This window comes from Vanessa atalanta, chromosome 9 (genome assembly GCF_905147765.1).
Source record: "Vanessa atalanta chromosome 9, ilVanAtal1.2, whole genome shotgun sequence".
Lineage (NCBI taxonomy): Eukaryota > Metazoa > Arthropoda > Insecta > Lepidoptera > Nymphalidae > Vanessa > Vanessa atalanta.
Genome location: NC_061879.1, coordinates 5610452 through 5627876, shown reverse-complemented (window position 1 = coordinate 5627876; position 17425 = coordinate 5610452). Strand labels below are relative to the sequence as shown.

The following is a 17425-nucleotide window of genomic DNA, read 5'->3' as shown; positions in this document are numbered from 1 at the left end:
TCCCACGGCTTGTAACACCTGCGTACGAAATTATCCCTTACCGTCAGCACTTATAAAGAACACATTTCTGTAAATTCTATAGCTTAGAACACCGTCCTAGGGAATATTTTTGAGTGCAGCGACATAAATATGAGAAATATCCAGCTTTTTTTCACTTGTGAGTCTTACGAACACTTTCTAATCACACTCACACTAATATTATGAATAGTTTGTTATTTGTTTGCACAGAACAGCACACGATATAGATTACTTTTCTTCTACAAAATGATAAGTTATAGTATATTATGCTGCATTACTTGTAGCATATTATTATATGTATTAAGAATTACAATATCCTAAATTTTTTTCGGAAAAATCCGATAGAAAATATTGAAAAGTTAATTTCGAGTATATGGTACCTATGTTTTATAAATGAATTAATCACGCGTCACGTATTAATTACTGTGTAATTATACAATATCGTTAAAAATAAAGTTGGTAGAAAAAATAATGTAAGTGTGAGGTTAAAGAATAACAGGAAAATTCCATCCAAATCTTTAAAAGTTGACGCGGTAACCGACAAGCCGGCAGCAGTTTTGAGGATCGAAGTGTTTCATAACTTCGGAGTGCAGCGCGTTGCTTTGTTTCCGAACTATAGATACCTTTTTTGATATATGGTGTTTATCCACCATTCTTTCTAAATAATCGGCTTTAATACTTTTTTATTTTTATTTATGACATTACGAGAATTCAAGATATTACTAGAATATACCTACCTATTTTTCTCGTGATGTAAAAGGTTTGCCAAAGTGCGGACAGCAATAGCCAAATGGAGCAGACTTGAACCTACGACTTTTATATAACTTGGCAATTCGTGTACCATTAGCGTATTGGATGTTAAAATATTATTTAACTTGTGCAAATTATATTATCCTGTAAATTTAACTCTCGTTAAATATTTCTTCAAAAACAAAAACTTGTGGACGAAACCAAAACATTTAAAGTTATGTGATTTGATTGAATATTACAGCTAATTATTATTAATACCAAAAACCAATTACGACTAAACCTCAACAAATCCACTCATCCGTAATGCAATTAACTCCCCAATGTAAAGCAGAAATTAATTAACTATCGCTTAAAGTATCACAAAAAATAGCATCATCAGAGCCAGATGTAACGGTTTATTCCATTATAATATTTTATTTTCGTTAAACTATGATCATGCAATAATTTGTTCACGCACGACATGAAAATTAAATTTGATGGGAGAGATTCACTCACGGGGCGTGCGAGGGTTAAATTCCTTATTGTCAAAATATTGGTCATAATATTTCAGATGGCAACGGGGACAGGTAAAGCGGTGAAATATATATATCGCATAATCGGATCGACGGAAACGAAGGACCACGGGGATCGTTTCCTTATAATAATATTTTTGTTATGGAAACCGTAACTTACACGAAACGTTTAGCAACAATCATGAAATTCTAGAAATTTTATACCTAATCATTTTCATAGTATGAATTTGTAGTATAAATATTTTGATTACGCCTAACATTGATAGAACATTTGCAATGTACAAATAATTTATGTTGACAAAAAGGAATATTTAAAGTTCCTTTTTATTTAAAGAACCCTTCGTAACGTTTATTTTGTTTTAACATATAATACGATGAAAAAACGGAAACCGGGGAAGATAGTGTTAAAATGATTTAAATATACCAACCTATCAAACTATATATCAATAATATTCATTTATTGCCGAATAATACGAATTCTACAAGCATTTCTAATTTCACAATGATAGTTAAATTGAGTTCACCCTCACTTGCTCCCCTCGGGGATCGCCGTGGTCAGGAGAGCAGGAGGTGTCGAACACGTGTTTAAATTCTAGCTCCTGAACACTCTTGGAGCGATAGAACAATTCGTTACGCTTCTTATGGGCGTAGCACGCAATGGTTTTGTATGAGAATGGCCAATAAATTTAAGGGTCAGAAAGGACTAATGTTGCATAAAAAGTATGCTATAAAAGCGCCAACTTCACGTTAATTTATTAACGTATTATGTTAGGATAACGAGTTAGACGATGTTTTGTTATTTTACAACCAAATTCTTAAATATCTGATTTTCTTATTAATTGTTTTTAAGTTCTATAAACATGGAATATATTATTTAAGGTGTAGCAGCAGATACCAGTGAATTATTATAAATAGATGTACGTTAGTTATTTCGAATCTATTACAATATTTTATGGAAGATATATTTCAATCTAAACTAGAACTCTTACAGCATAGATATAGTCTCACAATATTATGCCTAAAAACCTAACAAACCCAAGTCGACTTAGAAAAACAATTACAACACATTTTTGTACACCTGTAATCAATTTTCTATTTCATGCGCTTTACTCAAAATAAATGTTACACGTGCAAGTATGTATAATTTGATGTATAAAGTCACAAAACACAACAACAACACATATAAATTTGATGGGTAATACAATTTCAACACAACACAGAAACAAAATACGCAAGAAGAACCTAACTAAAAACCTACCTTTAGTTAAAAAATTATTACTGCTTGCTTTATTAATAACGCAATATTTATTCCATATACATTATACATATCTAATAAACTTATTTACAATTAGAAACAAGAATCAAAGGTTGATAAGATTACTAATGAATGACCGTACAAAAACAAAGACAGAGATAGGGGAAAGCTTGAGTCCCGATTCATTAAATTGATATACTCTTTTTCACAAAAGAACTTCTAAAAGGTAAGCTCATTGTAGATTCCGAATCTTGTGCGCAAACCGGTAAATTAAAAATAAATATTGTGAAACGTCAGTATGTTACGGGTGAGCGCTGGGAAATATCAGGGAAAATTCTAAAAACGCCAGAACGGACTCTCGTCGATTCACAGGGGTGGTGTGGGGTAAGGTGAATCTTTTTGTGAAGTGGAGAGAATTAATTTAACCCGCTGCGGGGTAACACGACATGGCGGTAATTGAAAAGTTTGCCCCTTGGCTGCTGGCTGAGAGCTCAGTCGGCGACGGTTATGCGTCTTCACGACATTGCTCTTATTACCAGATTTCGTAGTAATTGCTGTTAGTCGTGGAATTTAATTTATATAACTTTTATGTAATTTGAATACAGAGAACAATAAAACAAATAAGTTTCTTGTTATTTATCCAAGTAGGAATCTATATTTTGAAAAATTTTGCTTTTGATTTTATTTATACCATATTTATTTATATTAATTAAGTGTCTGTTTTGAGAAAGTATTTTTTAAGATTATAGACTATATATTATATTTTTTAATGATTTATTAATAACTTTGGTATATTTAGGTCAAAGAGCGCAAATCGAAATCACAATGTTAAAATTTAATAAATGACGACGTCTAAAGTTCTTTTAAAAGGCAAATGGTTAACTTTTAAGAAACGAAAGTAAGAGCTTTTTGGTATCTACCCTTTAACTTTTTCGTGAGTATTATAATTATAAGAGTGCGACTCGCAAAAGTCTCTACGAAACAAAATCGATTTAAAATTAATCGACAAAGTTATATTGAGGATTACGTTTATTTGATCGGTTAAAATGAAAGATGATATTTTCCTTCGGAATATAAATAATTGTCATAAATTTGGTTATACATTTTGGTTTGGGTCATTTAAATGCATCAATCTACAATTAAAATTATTATAACGTATATATTTTATGCTTTAATAGAAATACAAGGCAGGATATTTATACCTATTAATATAAGAAGCGTTATTTAAAAAAAACATAATTTTCAATTAACATCGATAATTCAATATATGCAATTTTAGATGATGAACGTTGGCAACATTGGCAATGTTATAGAGATAGATTAACCTACGGGTCAGAGTCAACGTTTGACTAGAACCGATTTGCTTCGTGTTTGCTCCGTGATATTGAAGTTAGCTGATTGGCTGTTCGTTTGACTATAAACTTTGTTAACTCTATAGATGAGTTTTTCATGAAAAATATCACAGATATATGTATTATTGTTCATTGTGTTATCACTAACTTATTGTATTGTTTAACTACTAATTTAACTATTATACTAATTTTTAAATACATAACCTTCTAGCATACTTCTACTGTAACATATATTATATAATATAACTGCACAAAGACAATGAGGTTTAGACATATTTCAGCACTTTTTATTATTTGTTACATTCCTACATTTATGTGTATCAAGATGATATACTGTCAAATTAGAATAAAATTTGTACTATCTCTTTATTTTCACTTTACATCTACCTATTACATACTTTTACATACAAATAAACAACTTTTACATCCAAAAAACAGTAAATTAATGAAACTATGTTCTTTATTCAAAAAATATTAAATATTTATTGAATTAATTTTTATAAATTGTAATATCCTTCGAGAGATTTGTGTGCGCGTTAAAACAGGAAACGTCGTCGTTGTCTGCGGCGAGTAAGTTTCGTGAGGGCGTATAATTACGCGAGCGAGTAAACATATAAAGGTAATCCGGGTCGCGGTGGCACAAAGTGATGCTCGTGAATAATTTAGCGGCAGAGCACCTGCGGCGAGACCGCAGCTCGCTACTCCTCTGCTGACAGGGCTACGTTCAATTCGTTCCATTAGCGATGAGAATACTATGTATTATTTACTAGCTTACTGATTCACGCTACACAAGTATATTTATACGTATGTAAGAAGAATATACCTAGTCGATTAATATACTTCAATTCAGAATATGTGCCACTTGGTAATTAAACTAGTAGTCAAGTAAATAAGTTCATTAAACTAAAAGCCACTTAAACTGATTAAAAATTGTTTAATTTCAATTTAATTAATTCATTCAACTAAGGGGTCAGTCTAGGCATTATTTTTTTTTAAACACTATTTGAATCTATTTCATTACTTAATAAATGGTTTGGGTATCTAAAATATATTGACAGCCCTATATTATAAACGTCATAATCAACATAGAATACTCAAAAGCTTTGTAACAAGAGATGGCGCCCGACTTGCGACCGACATAGGATGATAGGACTATGAATATTCATTTATTCACAAAATTTTGCTTAGTTACATAGATTTATTCCGGGTCATGTGCATAAATAATTTGAAGTAAATTGATTTGAAATAAAGATAAAAATCACAAATAAAATGTTTGATTTTACTTGGTGGAGGACCTTGGTGGTGGTCGGAGGTACCCACTTACCTATTACTTATTCTTCCGCCATGGAATTATATTTAGAATTGTTGTATATTGGCTTAAAGTGTGAGTGAATCAGTTTAACTACATGTACACAGGACTTATATCTTAGTTCCCAAAGCGCATTGACGATGTAAGAAATGGCTAATATTTCTTATATGCCTCATTCAGCCTGCCTGAACAAAATATATGTACATTTAATAAAAAATATATGTAATAATTACCAAAATCGTTGTATAAAATTTCGTAGAACTCCTTGGTAACTACCCTAATAAGCCTGGCGTTTGTTCTCCAAGAATGCATTATAAGAAAATGAGCAGTCCGGCGGCATGACCAATACATTTAGTATTGGCTATTATTGGCTGCGAAGCATGTTATATCAGTAGATATGTCAATCTAGTTAGTCGTACCATTGAGTTTCTTATTTCTTCTCCGCTTTCCTTTCCCGTAATGAGGCAGGTTTCTGGTAAGTATAGGATTTTCCAAAGTTGAGGATGCCTGTCATATGGTCTAACATAAAGGGGTGAACTATAGATACGTTTGTGTCAATAATTGTAGCGTTGGAAATGCCTTTATAGTCGTTTCAATCTTAAATGTCGAAATAGAACGCATAGTTTATTTAGAAAAGTAGGAATACGTTTAAGTCAGCTATCCGGCTAATTTTGATTTTTAGGTTGAAAATATAAGTATCATTGGGTGTTTATTGAAACGAATTTATTTTACGCGGCTTACAGAAGAATGTACCGGCAAAAATCGTAATGTAAGCAAGAAGCGTTATACCCCCTCCAGGCGACCTTTCCTTCTCTATATCTTTTTAGCATACGGTACGGTTTTATTTAATATTATTTAAACGTGCTTTTAACAACATTATTTGTCATTGTCATTTAATAAGTCTGAAACGTTTTTAATTTATTTTATTGTGTCTGATATGCAATATGTACATAATATATATAGCAAAAGCAATTGCGTTCCAACCGGGTAACCCAAGACAATTCTCTTTTTTTTTTTTATTTACGTGTAAATATACAACCTATACACAATATATTCCAGTTTCATTTTATTTACTCGGTGTTTATCAAAGCATAACATTATCGTTTGGTAATAAATAAAAGCGACAGAGGCTGACAGCGCAACACAATATTGGGCACATCGAGATGACGTAATGACAGATAGGATCGGATGTGGTGGAAATTGAACGGCACTGTACGCGGCAACGTTGGCTAGTTTTATTTCACTCAATATTTCACTGAGTGAGCTCTGGACAAAACAACCTGCTGTGAATGTGATGGACATAAATGCAGACCGCACTATTATAGTCCTCCAGTTTCATAATAGGATCCGTTATTGTAATATACCGATAGAGTACTTCTTGTGTGAACATCGAGCTTATATGATATTTTGATAAATTAATTCAGACATTCGGTATAAACATTGTGTTTATGAGTTTGAAAATAATTCAACAAATCCTTTGTTGTTATATTATAAATATATCTATTTGTAATATCATTATTTAAAACCTTATTCTTTTCACGAGTAAGAAATAAAAATAGAGTTATATTCCTTACATAATATGATATCCAATCATAATAACATAATAAGAAGAAACACGAAACTCACACTAAATCGTAGGTACTTAATATCTGAACTAGTTATGGTGTGATATTTCCTATAAATAATTATAACATATTATGTGTTGCTTTCAGTCAGGTTTCATTTGAGTCAACATTTCACAAATTTAGGAAGTGAGTTCTTATAGAATACCGATACTGTTTACTCAATAAGACATTTTATATAATAATTTTATTATTGGCAGACAAACGAGCATATGCAACAGCAACCTGATTGAAGTAGTCACTTTCTTCATACGGACACTGTAAGTATAATAAACCTCATCCGCCGCTGTCCATGTTGCCGCCAACCACAACATCTAAGATGTTATGTCTCTTGTGCATATACACTGGCTAACCTTTTTAACCAGAATACAAAAATACACTCTATTACTGTTTGGCGGTAGAATAATTGTGACTTGGTGGAACCGAGCTAGATGGGTCTGATAAAATTACATGAAAACAAACCGAAATTACTGTGATCATTAATAAACTACAATAACTGTGTTACTGTATACTGATACATTATTATTCTTATGTAAAGGAAACTAGCAAAAAGGAAAATGACCAATTTTGGATTGCGTTGCGTTTGCGTGCTTATATATCGACCTTTCTAGAATTAGTATATTCAAGCTCACCATCTTTATTCATATTGGCTTGAAAGCACTTGGCGAGTCTGCAGGCACGACACTGATTCCTGTGTGTCTTGTCCACTGGACAGCGGCCTTTCATCTCTCCACCAGCCTTGCACGTGTATACACGATTCCGATGGATCGACCTCTTAAAGAAGCCTGAACATCCTGGTTTATTAAAAAGAAAACTATGTAAAAAAAAAATACAAATAACAAAAGATGCACTTCACGTGAAACGGACCGCAAAAAAAAAGTTATTCTAAATCAGATCTGATTTTAGACAATTAATAAAATTTAGTCAAATTAACAAAATGTGTGTAAAAAATTTGGTAAAAATTTTACTTCCGCTTCCGTTAAATTCCAAACATTGACAGTTATAAACAAAAATACACAGACGAGCAACATATTTAGGAAATGTAAAACTACTAGGTTTGTTAACTTTTCATCATTGTTTTCATCTAAAAATCGCCCTCTCGAAATCGAAGAGAGAGTGCAGCCGTGTGTGCGCATATACTTTTGAACTATCTTCTATGGAATCGACTAATCTTTAAGATTGGCCACCTTAATAAAAATCAGGAGGACATACTGGCCGATTTTGTCTTTTTTATATGGTCCAGTCTATACTTATTAAATCTAGTATCTAGTAGTATTTAATATATTAAAAAAGATTCTAATCTTACCGTCGCAGCTGTAAATGCCATAATGCTTTCCAGAACTTCTATCACCGCATACGTTGCAGGGGATGTCGAGCAGTCTGTCCCCTATAATGATAATTATGATTTTCTTTACATCATTTTAAATTTAACACTTAATATTTAAAAATAAAGCCGAGAAGTGAATTTCTAATTCATATACATAATATATTTAACATCTAATTAGAAACTAATTATTTGATGTTACGTAGATGTGTTTTAATCTTATTCCGCGTAAAATTTGACGACGCTGTATCTGTGGCTGTAACAAAATCACGCAAATTAAATACTACTACTATAGGTAGGTATATAATATTTTATAATTTATATTCGGAATTAAACAATCGAAACAACAAAGTCTGTGGAGATACAATTATTATTTAAAAATAATAATAATAAAATATGTAATTGTGTGTATAATATTATTGTATATATATTATGTGTTACAGTTGAAGGATTAAGCTTTCATAGCCTATGGTATATTATATGTTTATATTTAAAGAGGCTCATATTCTGAATAACTAGCTGAACTTATATATAAAATACTGTAGTTACTGTAGTTTGTAGTAATACTTATATTTATATAATTAAATCATCTTTATTATATACCGATAATTTAATCTATTTTAACATCAGATAACAGAAATACTTTTTTAAATTAAACATTATTTTTTATAAACAAGTAAAAGACACATTTTTTTCAATAAGAATAACAATTTCAAAATTATTTCACCTTTTGTGTAAATAACATCTACTAATTACAAAATAACGTGTCGATTGCAGTATTAGCAGGTTAAGTCTGAGGTATATTTATTCTATTACGATCTTCAATAACAGTGCACTCTCCCCAGCACAAAATAGATTAGTCAGATTACACGAATCTCGCTAATAACGTGTTTTTGTTGCGTTTACAGACACCATCTTACTCAGCTGCCCCTTTTCCTCGTCGCTTAGCGTTGCGTATTATAGATACAGTCACACCGTTGCGTTAACGAAAAAAATATGTTTAAAATACTATATATAGCTTTTATTATTTTCATAATATATTAAAACTAGTTTTTTTTCTATAATAAAAAGGTAAATAGTTTAACTTACGAAATAAGTTTCACTTGAATCCATTCAGTTATTTATTATTATCCATTTATTTTGCAATTGTCAATGATACGTCGTTTTAGAAATTACGTATTGACAACGCTCATATAAGTAAAGAGTAATAATTATATTTATAATATATTATGAAGAATCTACAGTTTTATTAAAATGATATCTAGGAAAGGATTCATAAATATCTATTTAATATTTTCGAAGCTTTAATTTTTTCGCTTAAAGTATAAGTATCAATAGCGGTGTAACAACAATTCCCGCCTTAATGCCGCAAATCCTTTTGAAGGAGAGATCATTTCTTTTTTACTGAAATGGACTTAGACGACTTTAGCGATCGTCTTTCGGGCCTCAAAGAAAAGCCGCGAAGTGTCGTAATTATCCCCTTTAATATTTAAAAGATTTTTTCTTCAAATAAAATTTGTATTTTATAAACACGATAAATTAAATTTAAACAACAAGAATAAATTATTCATCTCATATATATACATCGTTAAATCAATAGCGATGTGTGTTAATTTATTAATTATAAGCAGCACATTTATATATATAAATAATATATAGGTAATAAGAGGGGTTGTATGTGTTAATGCACCGATGCGTGAGGCCCTGTGCACCGAACTCTACATAATTCGCGACAAAATACCATAGTCGTGTGAAACGCCACACTCTCTAATTCGCCGCTAATATACCAACGCTAATCTTTGAATGTTAACTATTTTATAATGTTCGAAGTATTTTGAAAGATTTAATAATGTCATTAGAGAAAATAATAGGTAATAATAGACATAGGAAATTGGGAAATTACGAAAACGCAAAGTCTATTTTTAAAAAGAAAGTAATAAAATTGATTTGTAAATGATATAATGTATGTATTAAACTTATTTTAAATAGTAATTTTGTCTACGAGTAATTACTAAAATCCTCATTTAATTGGTTTAGGCTTGCACTTGACAAACATACACAATGTTCAGTTGATTCGGCAAAGTTTTAGATTTGGGGCGATGGCGAATGACTCCCTGAAATTTAAGCAGCAATAGTTTTAAAGACTCTATATATATATAGGTGTATATTTATTACTAAATATATATATATATATATATATTTAGTAATGTTTCGTTGCGTGTTTTTACTATTAAAGAACAAAGTTAACCCAATTAAAACTTGAAATGTTTTAATCGGATTGACGTTGAAATCTAAAAAAAATATAATTTTAAACATAATTTTGATGTTGTATGCTTCTCGTTAATTTGTCCAATGAATACATATGTTTAATTCTGGTGTTTACTATCCTGGGTAGGATTCATATCCTGATCTGCTTTCTCATATATTAACAAAAAAAATGATAATTTTAATCGTTATCTAAGTTGTGTTTTAAAAGTAGTATTCAGTATTCAAAAACAAAGCGTAATCTTAATTGATATATTAGTTATCTACTATTATAAATGCGAGAGTAACCCTGTCTGTCTGTCTGTTGCTCTTTCACGGCCAAAACACTGAACCGAATTTGATGAAATTTTGTATGACCCAAGCTTAAGCTTTAACGAAGGATATAAAAAAAATATATAAACTTTTTAAAGGATATAGGCTTTTTATGCCTAACACTTGACGACCAACCCTAAAACGCGAACAAACTCGTTGACGGATACTAGATATGAATATAATATGAAATACGCAAATAGCGGGAATAATTTACATGGAGTATGAAAAGAAAAGTAAAAATAGTTTAATTTAAATTTGTTAAATTGGACCACGCTGTGTAAAGTTGTAAGAGCTTGGCAAGGGAGCGTGATCTAACAAAGTTTTGGGTTCGTCCCTAAGTTACATTCACAAAGACTAGGATTTGTTGCGTTTCAATGATCTTAGACGTTGTCTTAATTCCAACTACGTATTGTATAGTTCTAATTAAACAATCGTATAAAGGCTTGTCTACATTGAGTATCTAAAATTATAATATTGCTATGATACTTAATATATATCTAATTTAAAATAAAAATTCACATATCGAGTTTATACTTAAGACAGTTTTGGTGCTTATACTACCATGCTGCTGCATGTGGCAGAATTTCATTGAAATTAGATACATACAGTTTTGCTCATGACGTTTTCCTTCACCGCCGAGTATAAGATGAATTATAAACACAAATTGAAATAACAAAATCTTTATTATGCAGTATGTACCTATATTGCAATGTAATATACTTAAATAGTAATAGTAATGTAATGTAAATAGATCTTGTTTGTAATGACAATTCTCATAATGATTAGTCTTGTAAAGTCAAGACATTCCGGGGATTTATTTTTATAACTACATATAATATACTTAAATAATACCTATCTACATATAAAATTGAGATTCCCACATGATTATCATACAAGCCCTCGTTAAACACCGATATAGACAGTCTCCCGACGGACATTACTAGATATGTTGTTCTTATACAAACTTTTTATAACTACATCAACTATCATAACTTAGGAATATATGTCCCATTAAACGGGCTAACACGACTTTCAATTGTCGTTAGAAGTCAAAGATTTACGTTCAGAAACTGTCAGTGTAGACGATTAATATTCTTAATTATCAAAATATATTATTTCTTAATTATAATAATATTCTTAATTACTACTTGAGCTTGTATTTTTTTTAAATCTTAATCCTTTATGATATTTAAATTTAAAAACTTAGCATAAATTGTAGTTTTCTGGCTATAGCTGTAGCAAACTTTTTATCTTGTCGTAAAAAGTCAAAGTCATAAGTCAAAAATCTTTATTCAATAACACTTCTAGTGTTTACACTTGCTTATTGATAGTCAAAAATCCGGTTCGGAATTTAGCACCTCGGACCTGAGAAGAACCGGCAAAATAAACTCAGCGGGGTAAAGTCCTGTGTCTGTTAAAATAATATTAGTTTTTTTTTTACAGACGTTCATACGTAGGTATACGTGATTGGTCAAAAATCATTTTTTTTGTTGATAGCAATCATAATAATTTAAGGATAGTAAAAGGAAAACATGCATTAAAACGTACAGTAAATATATAAAAATATATTCCAAAAATTGATTACTGTTACTGAAATAATAAACCGTGATTTAATTCGGATTTTCTTCTCGCCTACAGGGGGATAACCGTAAAAGGATATTAAAGATTCGTAATCGTATTGATTTATCTATTTTATTCTTTGTATCTCCTTTTCTTGTCTGTCATTTAAACAAGTTACGTAAAATTGCATATTTTGAGAAACTAATCAACGTTATCATACACCTAATGTCTTATCTCTTACGAGGAATTCAGCCAGAAACCCTATAGGAATGGAATATTATTAGTATTAATATCTTTATAAATAAAACACAAAAAACTAGAACGTAACAATCTGTAATAAAAAGAGTTTTGATATACATTTCGTACTCTACCTTTACCTCACGGGATAGTAATTAGACAAGGTCCTATAAGGACAAATGTAGCTAGAAAATTTAAAACAAACGTCTATTAATTTATGTTAGACTGTTTAAAGAAATAATTTCCAATTAATTTCACCAACCTGTTCCCATTCTCCGGAAAGCCGTGGCCGGCACCCGTTGTTTTTCCCAAAAGGCCGACAGCTCGACGTTTATTTCACCTGATTATAATTAATATTTTCAACACCATTTAACCATTGCGCATGGTTTCAAACGAACTGAGTCGAAGTTTAATTTGATAACTTTATTATAAATCAATAAGTTCCCAATCACATCCGACGAAAATTAAATAAATAGATTCTAAATTAATAAAGAGAAGTACTGATCATATTATAAAAGTTTAACTGACTTCTCTATTATGACTTCGCCACTCGGTCGCGGCTTTCGACAGACTGGTCTGATAATTGTGATCTTTGAAGCCGCTGCGGAGATCGCGAGTCACATCATCCCCTGATTACATCGAGTCCCACCCTCGAGCGGGATGGGAAATCAAGTACGAGTGAGGTGTAAGCGAGAGAACTGCGGACGCATCTTGTGTCTCGGTCCACAGGCTACATTGTCACAGTATCAGTGGTGGCGAATCTGTGTTATGTTTAAACATAACAGTAAAATAATATTTTCTCATTGTAAAAAATCTACGGAAATTAATATTTCAATGCAAATGTTTATAATATTTTTCTTAATTATTGTTATTATATACTATTCACTCACTCGTTAGTAAATATGCACTCAAATTAAAAAATAAATGTAATGAACAATATGTATTTTATTTCTATTTAAGATGAACATGATAATATGACATTCGTACCATAGTGAAACAATTGCTAAAAAGATAGATGATTTGTTTTAACGGTGCACTATTAAAATTTAATTAAAATAAATTTCTTTCAAACTAAACATATTTTTCTTTAGATATCTGTCAGTACTGTAAACATTAAAACGTCAAGTAAGATCTGGGGTGAGAAGCGAGCTTTAATTGGCTGGGCGGTGTCAACGGCCAATAGGCGACCGCCTTTTATATAGGGGGCGGCGCATACGGCTTTTGAATTGAAATCGAGCTACGAAGCGAAAATACCACGTGCGACATAGACTTACGGCTTATTACACTATCTACGGTCGCAGCCACAAGATCTTTTACAAAATTCATCCGAGTAACACACGTCCATCCGACGGATAAGTGGGCTTGTTTACATTTAGCTACAGATATCTCATCGATTTATATGGCTTATGCCGTAAGCCTTTGCATTAGTATACTCTTCTATCTATAGTTATTTTTTTTGTTTACGCTGAGTCTTTACCTTAAATAAAAACATTGTTTTATAGAATCCCCGATGGTGCGAACGTATTTATTTTTCTAGTTATTAGCGACATGAAACTATTAGGAGTCTGAATTAATTTGTTTTTGTTTTTTATCTGTACACCTGTCAAGCGTCAAACGCTTAAAAAAACATTAAAAGAGATTCAGCTCTTTGTGTTTTTATAACGGCTTTAATGTTTTTATTTATAGCAAAGAAAATAATTTCCAGACATATACTTATTATATATTTTTTGTTTGATGTTTTTAAATAGTAACATATTTAATTATTCAAAATAAATATATAGTTAATCAACTAAGTATATCTACCTAAGGTGGTGAAGCTACTCACCTACCATAACACCGACTTGGAACGTATTAAAAGAGGTTTTTAACCGTTGGTATTTTTAATAATCCACATTTAAAACTTTTAAATGCATATGTTAATATACTTAATAAGAATGGAAGTGTTCTCTTCGGTTATGCATTTTCGTTGTTTAAATATTTAAATTTCTTATAATGCTTACCGTTAAAACTTCTCGTCAAAAACTAACAGAAAACATTTAAAATGAAGATGTAAGGAATCATGCTGTGTATCAAGTAAATTGAATTAAAAATGTCCATCGATTATTAATTCCAATTTTTATAATCTTTAAAAATGATTTTCCGTGTCATGTCCATATAAAATCGATATACTTATACCTATATCTTCGCTGATTTTCTTTTAGACATTTTGAACATTTTTATCCCAAAGAGCTAAATATTTTCACAAATATTAAGCACTTTGTGATATTAAATATTTGTATAAATGTTATCTTTGCAATAAGATTAATGATTGATGATGATATGTTATTTTATTGGTGTAATATGTAGTTTAAAGTAATATGTATTTTTACGTACTTTATTAGTTTGTGTTTGGTGAAACATTCGTTGCGAGTTAAACCTATTAGTTGCAGTCTAGAACTCGAGATTAATTACGAAATATTTTTAAAAACATTTTCGGTTTCCTGTCTTTTTCTATCAAAATCTTGTATATTTTTATTTACAAAATATATATTATGCTTTCCCTTTTTATAAAATTAATAGGCACCTATTAATTTTATTTCAAATAAAATAACTTTGGTTACTCTTGTAACTTTATAGTGAAGCTAGCCTGTAGTCTACCTCGTTGGTTTAGTGGCTAGTAAAAGGCCGTATGGATGTGGCACGTAAAAGAATCGGTCCTGCACCAAAGTCTTTACCGTCATGTCGGATTTGCCGCCCATCGGGTTAAAGAGCGAGGGAATACAGAGTGGACCTGTGTTTGGATGCTAACTTGTGCATTCTAATATGTTCAGTTGCTGTTTGGAACTCCTTGACATTCTAAGCCGTGACCTAAATCGATCAGACATCATCATCGTCATCATCAGCACCTAGTGGATTATGTAAATTATAATTTTAACCACTTATCACGTAGATATAATTTGTCCTATTTATATTTAAGACACTTTGCATGCTCTATATAAATATATAAATCTACTTACATGATATTATTTTAATTAACGATCTTGTCTATGCTCGTGTATTCTACAACTATAATTTAAAATAAAATAACTACAACTATAATTTAATATACGTTATAAAAAACAAAACGAATATCTAAAACTGTTAATAACGTAGCTACGTGATTTAGAAATCATCTTTAAAATTTTCTTCTTCTGTTATTTTTTCAACTAATCCATCCACACATCATACATAAATACAATATTATTTTATTCTAGGAGGTTGGTCTTTTATCCTAATGTAATCACTTGAGAATAAATACACGTGACCAATACACGTGACCACTTAAGAGTGAATAAATCTTTTAAAATAATAATTAGCACAATTTATTTATCCAATTCATTATCATAATCAATAATTTTTGAATATTATGATCATCGTCATTCAACGAATCGCAGTCTACTGTGGATATAGGACTATTACAAGGTGCTTCAAAGCTCCCAGTTCTCTTTCCGCTTCTCGTCAAACCCAACTTCTTCATGTTATCGGTGTACGTGATAATGTAAATATGAGGCACAATCATTACTAGATCTGCGATGATTAAAACAAATGTGTCTTTTACACATTTGTTTTAGTATATAAACCATATTCTGATGCCTCAGTGCAATTTGGCTACCTACCATCAGAGATCACACTGGAAATATACATTTGTTGCTGTGTTCAGTTTTGATGGATGAGATAACCAGTTCAATGAATAAAATGCACATTGTAAAGAAATACGCTTACTGTGACTATTAACAAACTCCCAGGTAATAAAAATTATAAAATGGTTATCATTTTTATAATATTCAACGATTCGTTTTGCTAACGGATAATTGGGTTGTGTTAATGTTATGTTGTTGTCATAAATTTATCCTACTATCCGTTCCTACTATTTCCGTACTATTCCTACTTTCGTATTATTCTTACTATCCTTCTATCCGTAGAATTTGATCCGTAAGTAAAAATGGTATCAGATGCACCTATTGTATTAAATCTCGTTGAGAATTCTGCATCTCGAAAGCAAAATAAATCGCTTTTTGAGACATAAGTGCTTTAAATGTACAAGAATTTCATCAAGTAATTACTTATAGTACCTACCTAAATCTAGTGAAAATCAAGCATAAGTAATAACATTAATAGAATAAGTATTTTATGGGAAGTTCTCACGAATTGTTTTACGAAACACACTTTATTACAATGGTATGTTATCAAAAATAACACTTATTTTAAAATTAAAATCAGTTTTGAGATTTCCATTTCAATTGTTCATTTTTGATAAAATAACATACGCAGGACATCAAACATGGGGTCTACACCCCACGGCGGATACGGCATGGGGTCTATCGCATGGAACACGGGTGTTATAAGTACTTAAACTTTTCAAATAATGTGCGCGTGACCGAGCCGTCGTTGGCTAGAGTCCGTTTAAGCTTTATTTGTCGACTGAATAGAACAACTTCTGTTGAGTGTTTAATAAGCACCTCATATGATTAGTATTTATTGTACAAAGTCTATTTAATGCAATTGCTATCTTATTAAACTGGGTCACCTCATCATATATTCAAAGGACGCAATAACTATTTAATGACCAATATAATTGTATAAGTTAGGTACTTTTTATTATTCTGTTAATTTAATCATGATTGTCCACTAATATTATAAATTAGTAAGTTATGGTTATTTAATTTTTCCATAATCAAATAACAAAAATTTGTTTAACTAATACTGTCAGGGCGGTACAAACTATATGTGTAGCAGTTTTATATGCTGCTTATAGTTTATTCAATGTGAATGTAGTCTTAGACAAAATAGTCAGTTCAAGCGTACTTTTTTTCTATTTTCATTCGATTTAAAGAATACTAAAAATTAGAGAATACACGAAAACTTTGTATTAAAATTTGTAGATTTTTAA

General features: G+C 30.7%; 1 protein-coding gene across 1 annotated transcript in view; it reads right to left on the bottom strand.

The window, feature by feature from the left end:
• LOC125066416 (protein dissatisfaction) overlaps window positions 1-12788 on the bottom strand; it is a 31433-nt gene extending 18645 nt beyond the window's left edge. Inside the window, exons 1-3 of the mRNA XM_047674483.1 lie at window positions 12779-12788; window positions 8125-8205; window positions 7451-7612 (exon numbers count right to left, since the gene is read on the bottom strand). Coding sequence (XP_047530439.1) covers window positions 7451-7612; window positions 8125-8205; window positions 12779-12788 — 253 coding nt within the window. The remainder of the gene's footprint in view (window positions 1-7450; window positions 7613-8124; window positions 8206-12778) is intronic.
• Between the last annotated feature and the right edge of the window lie 4637 nt (window positions 12789-17425).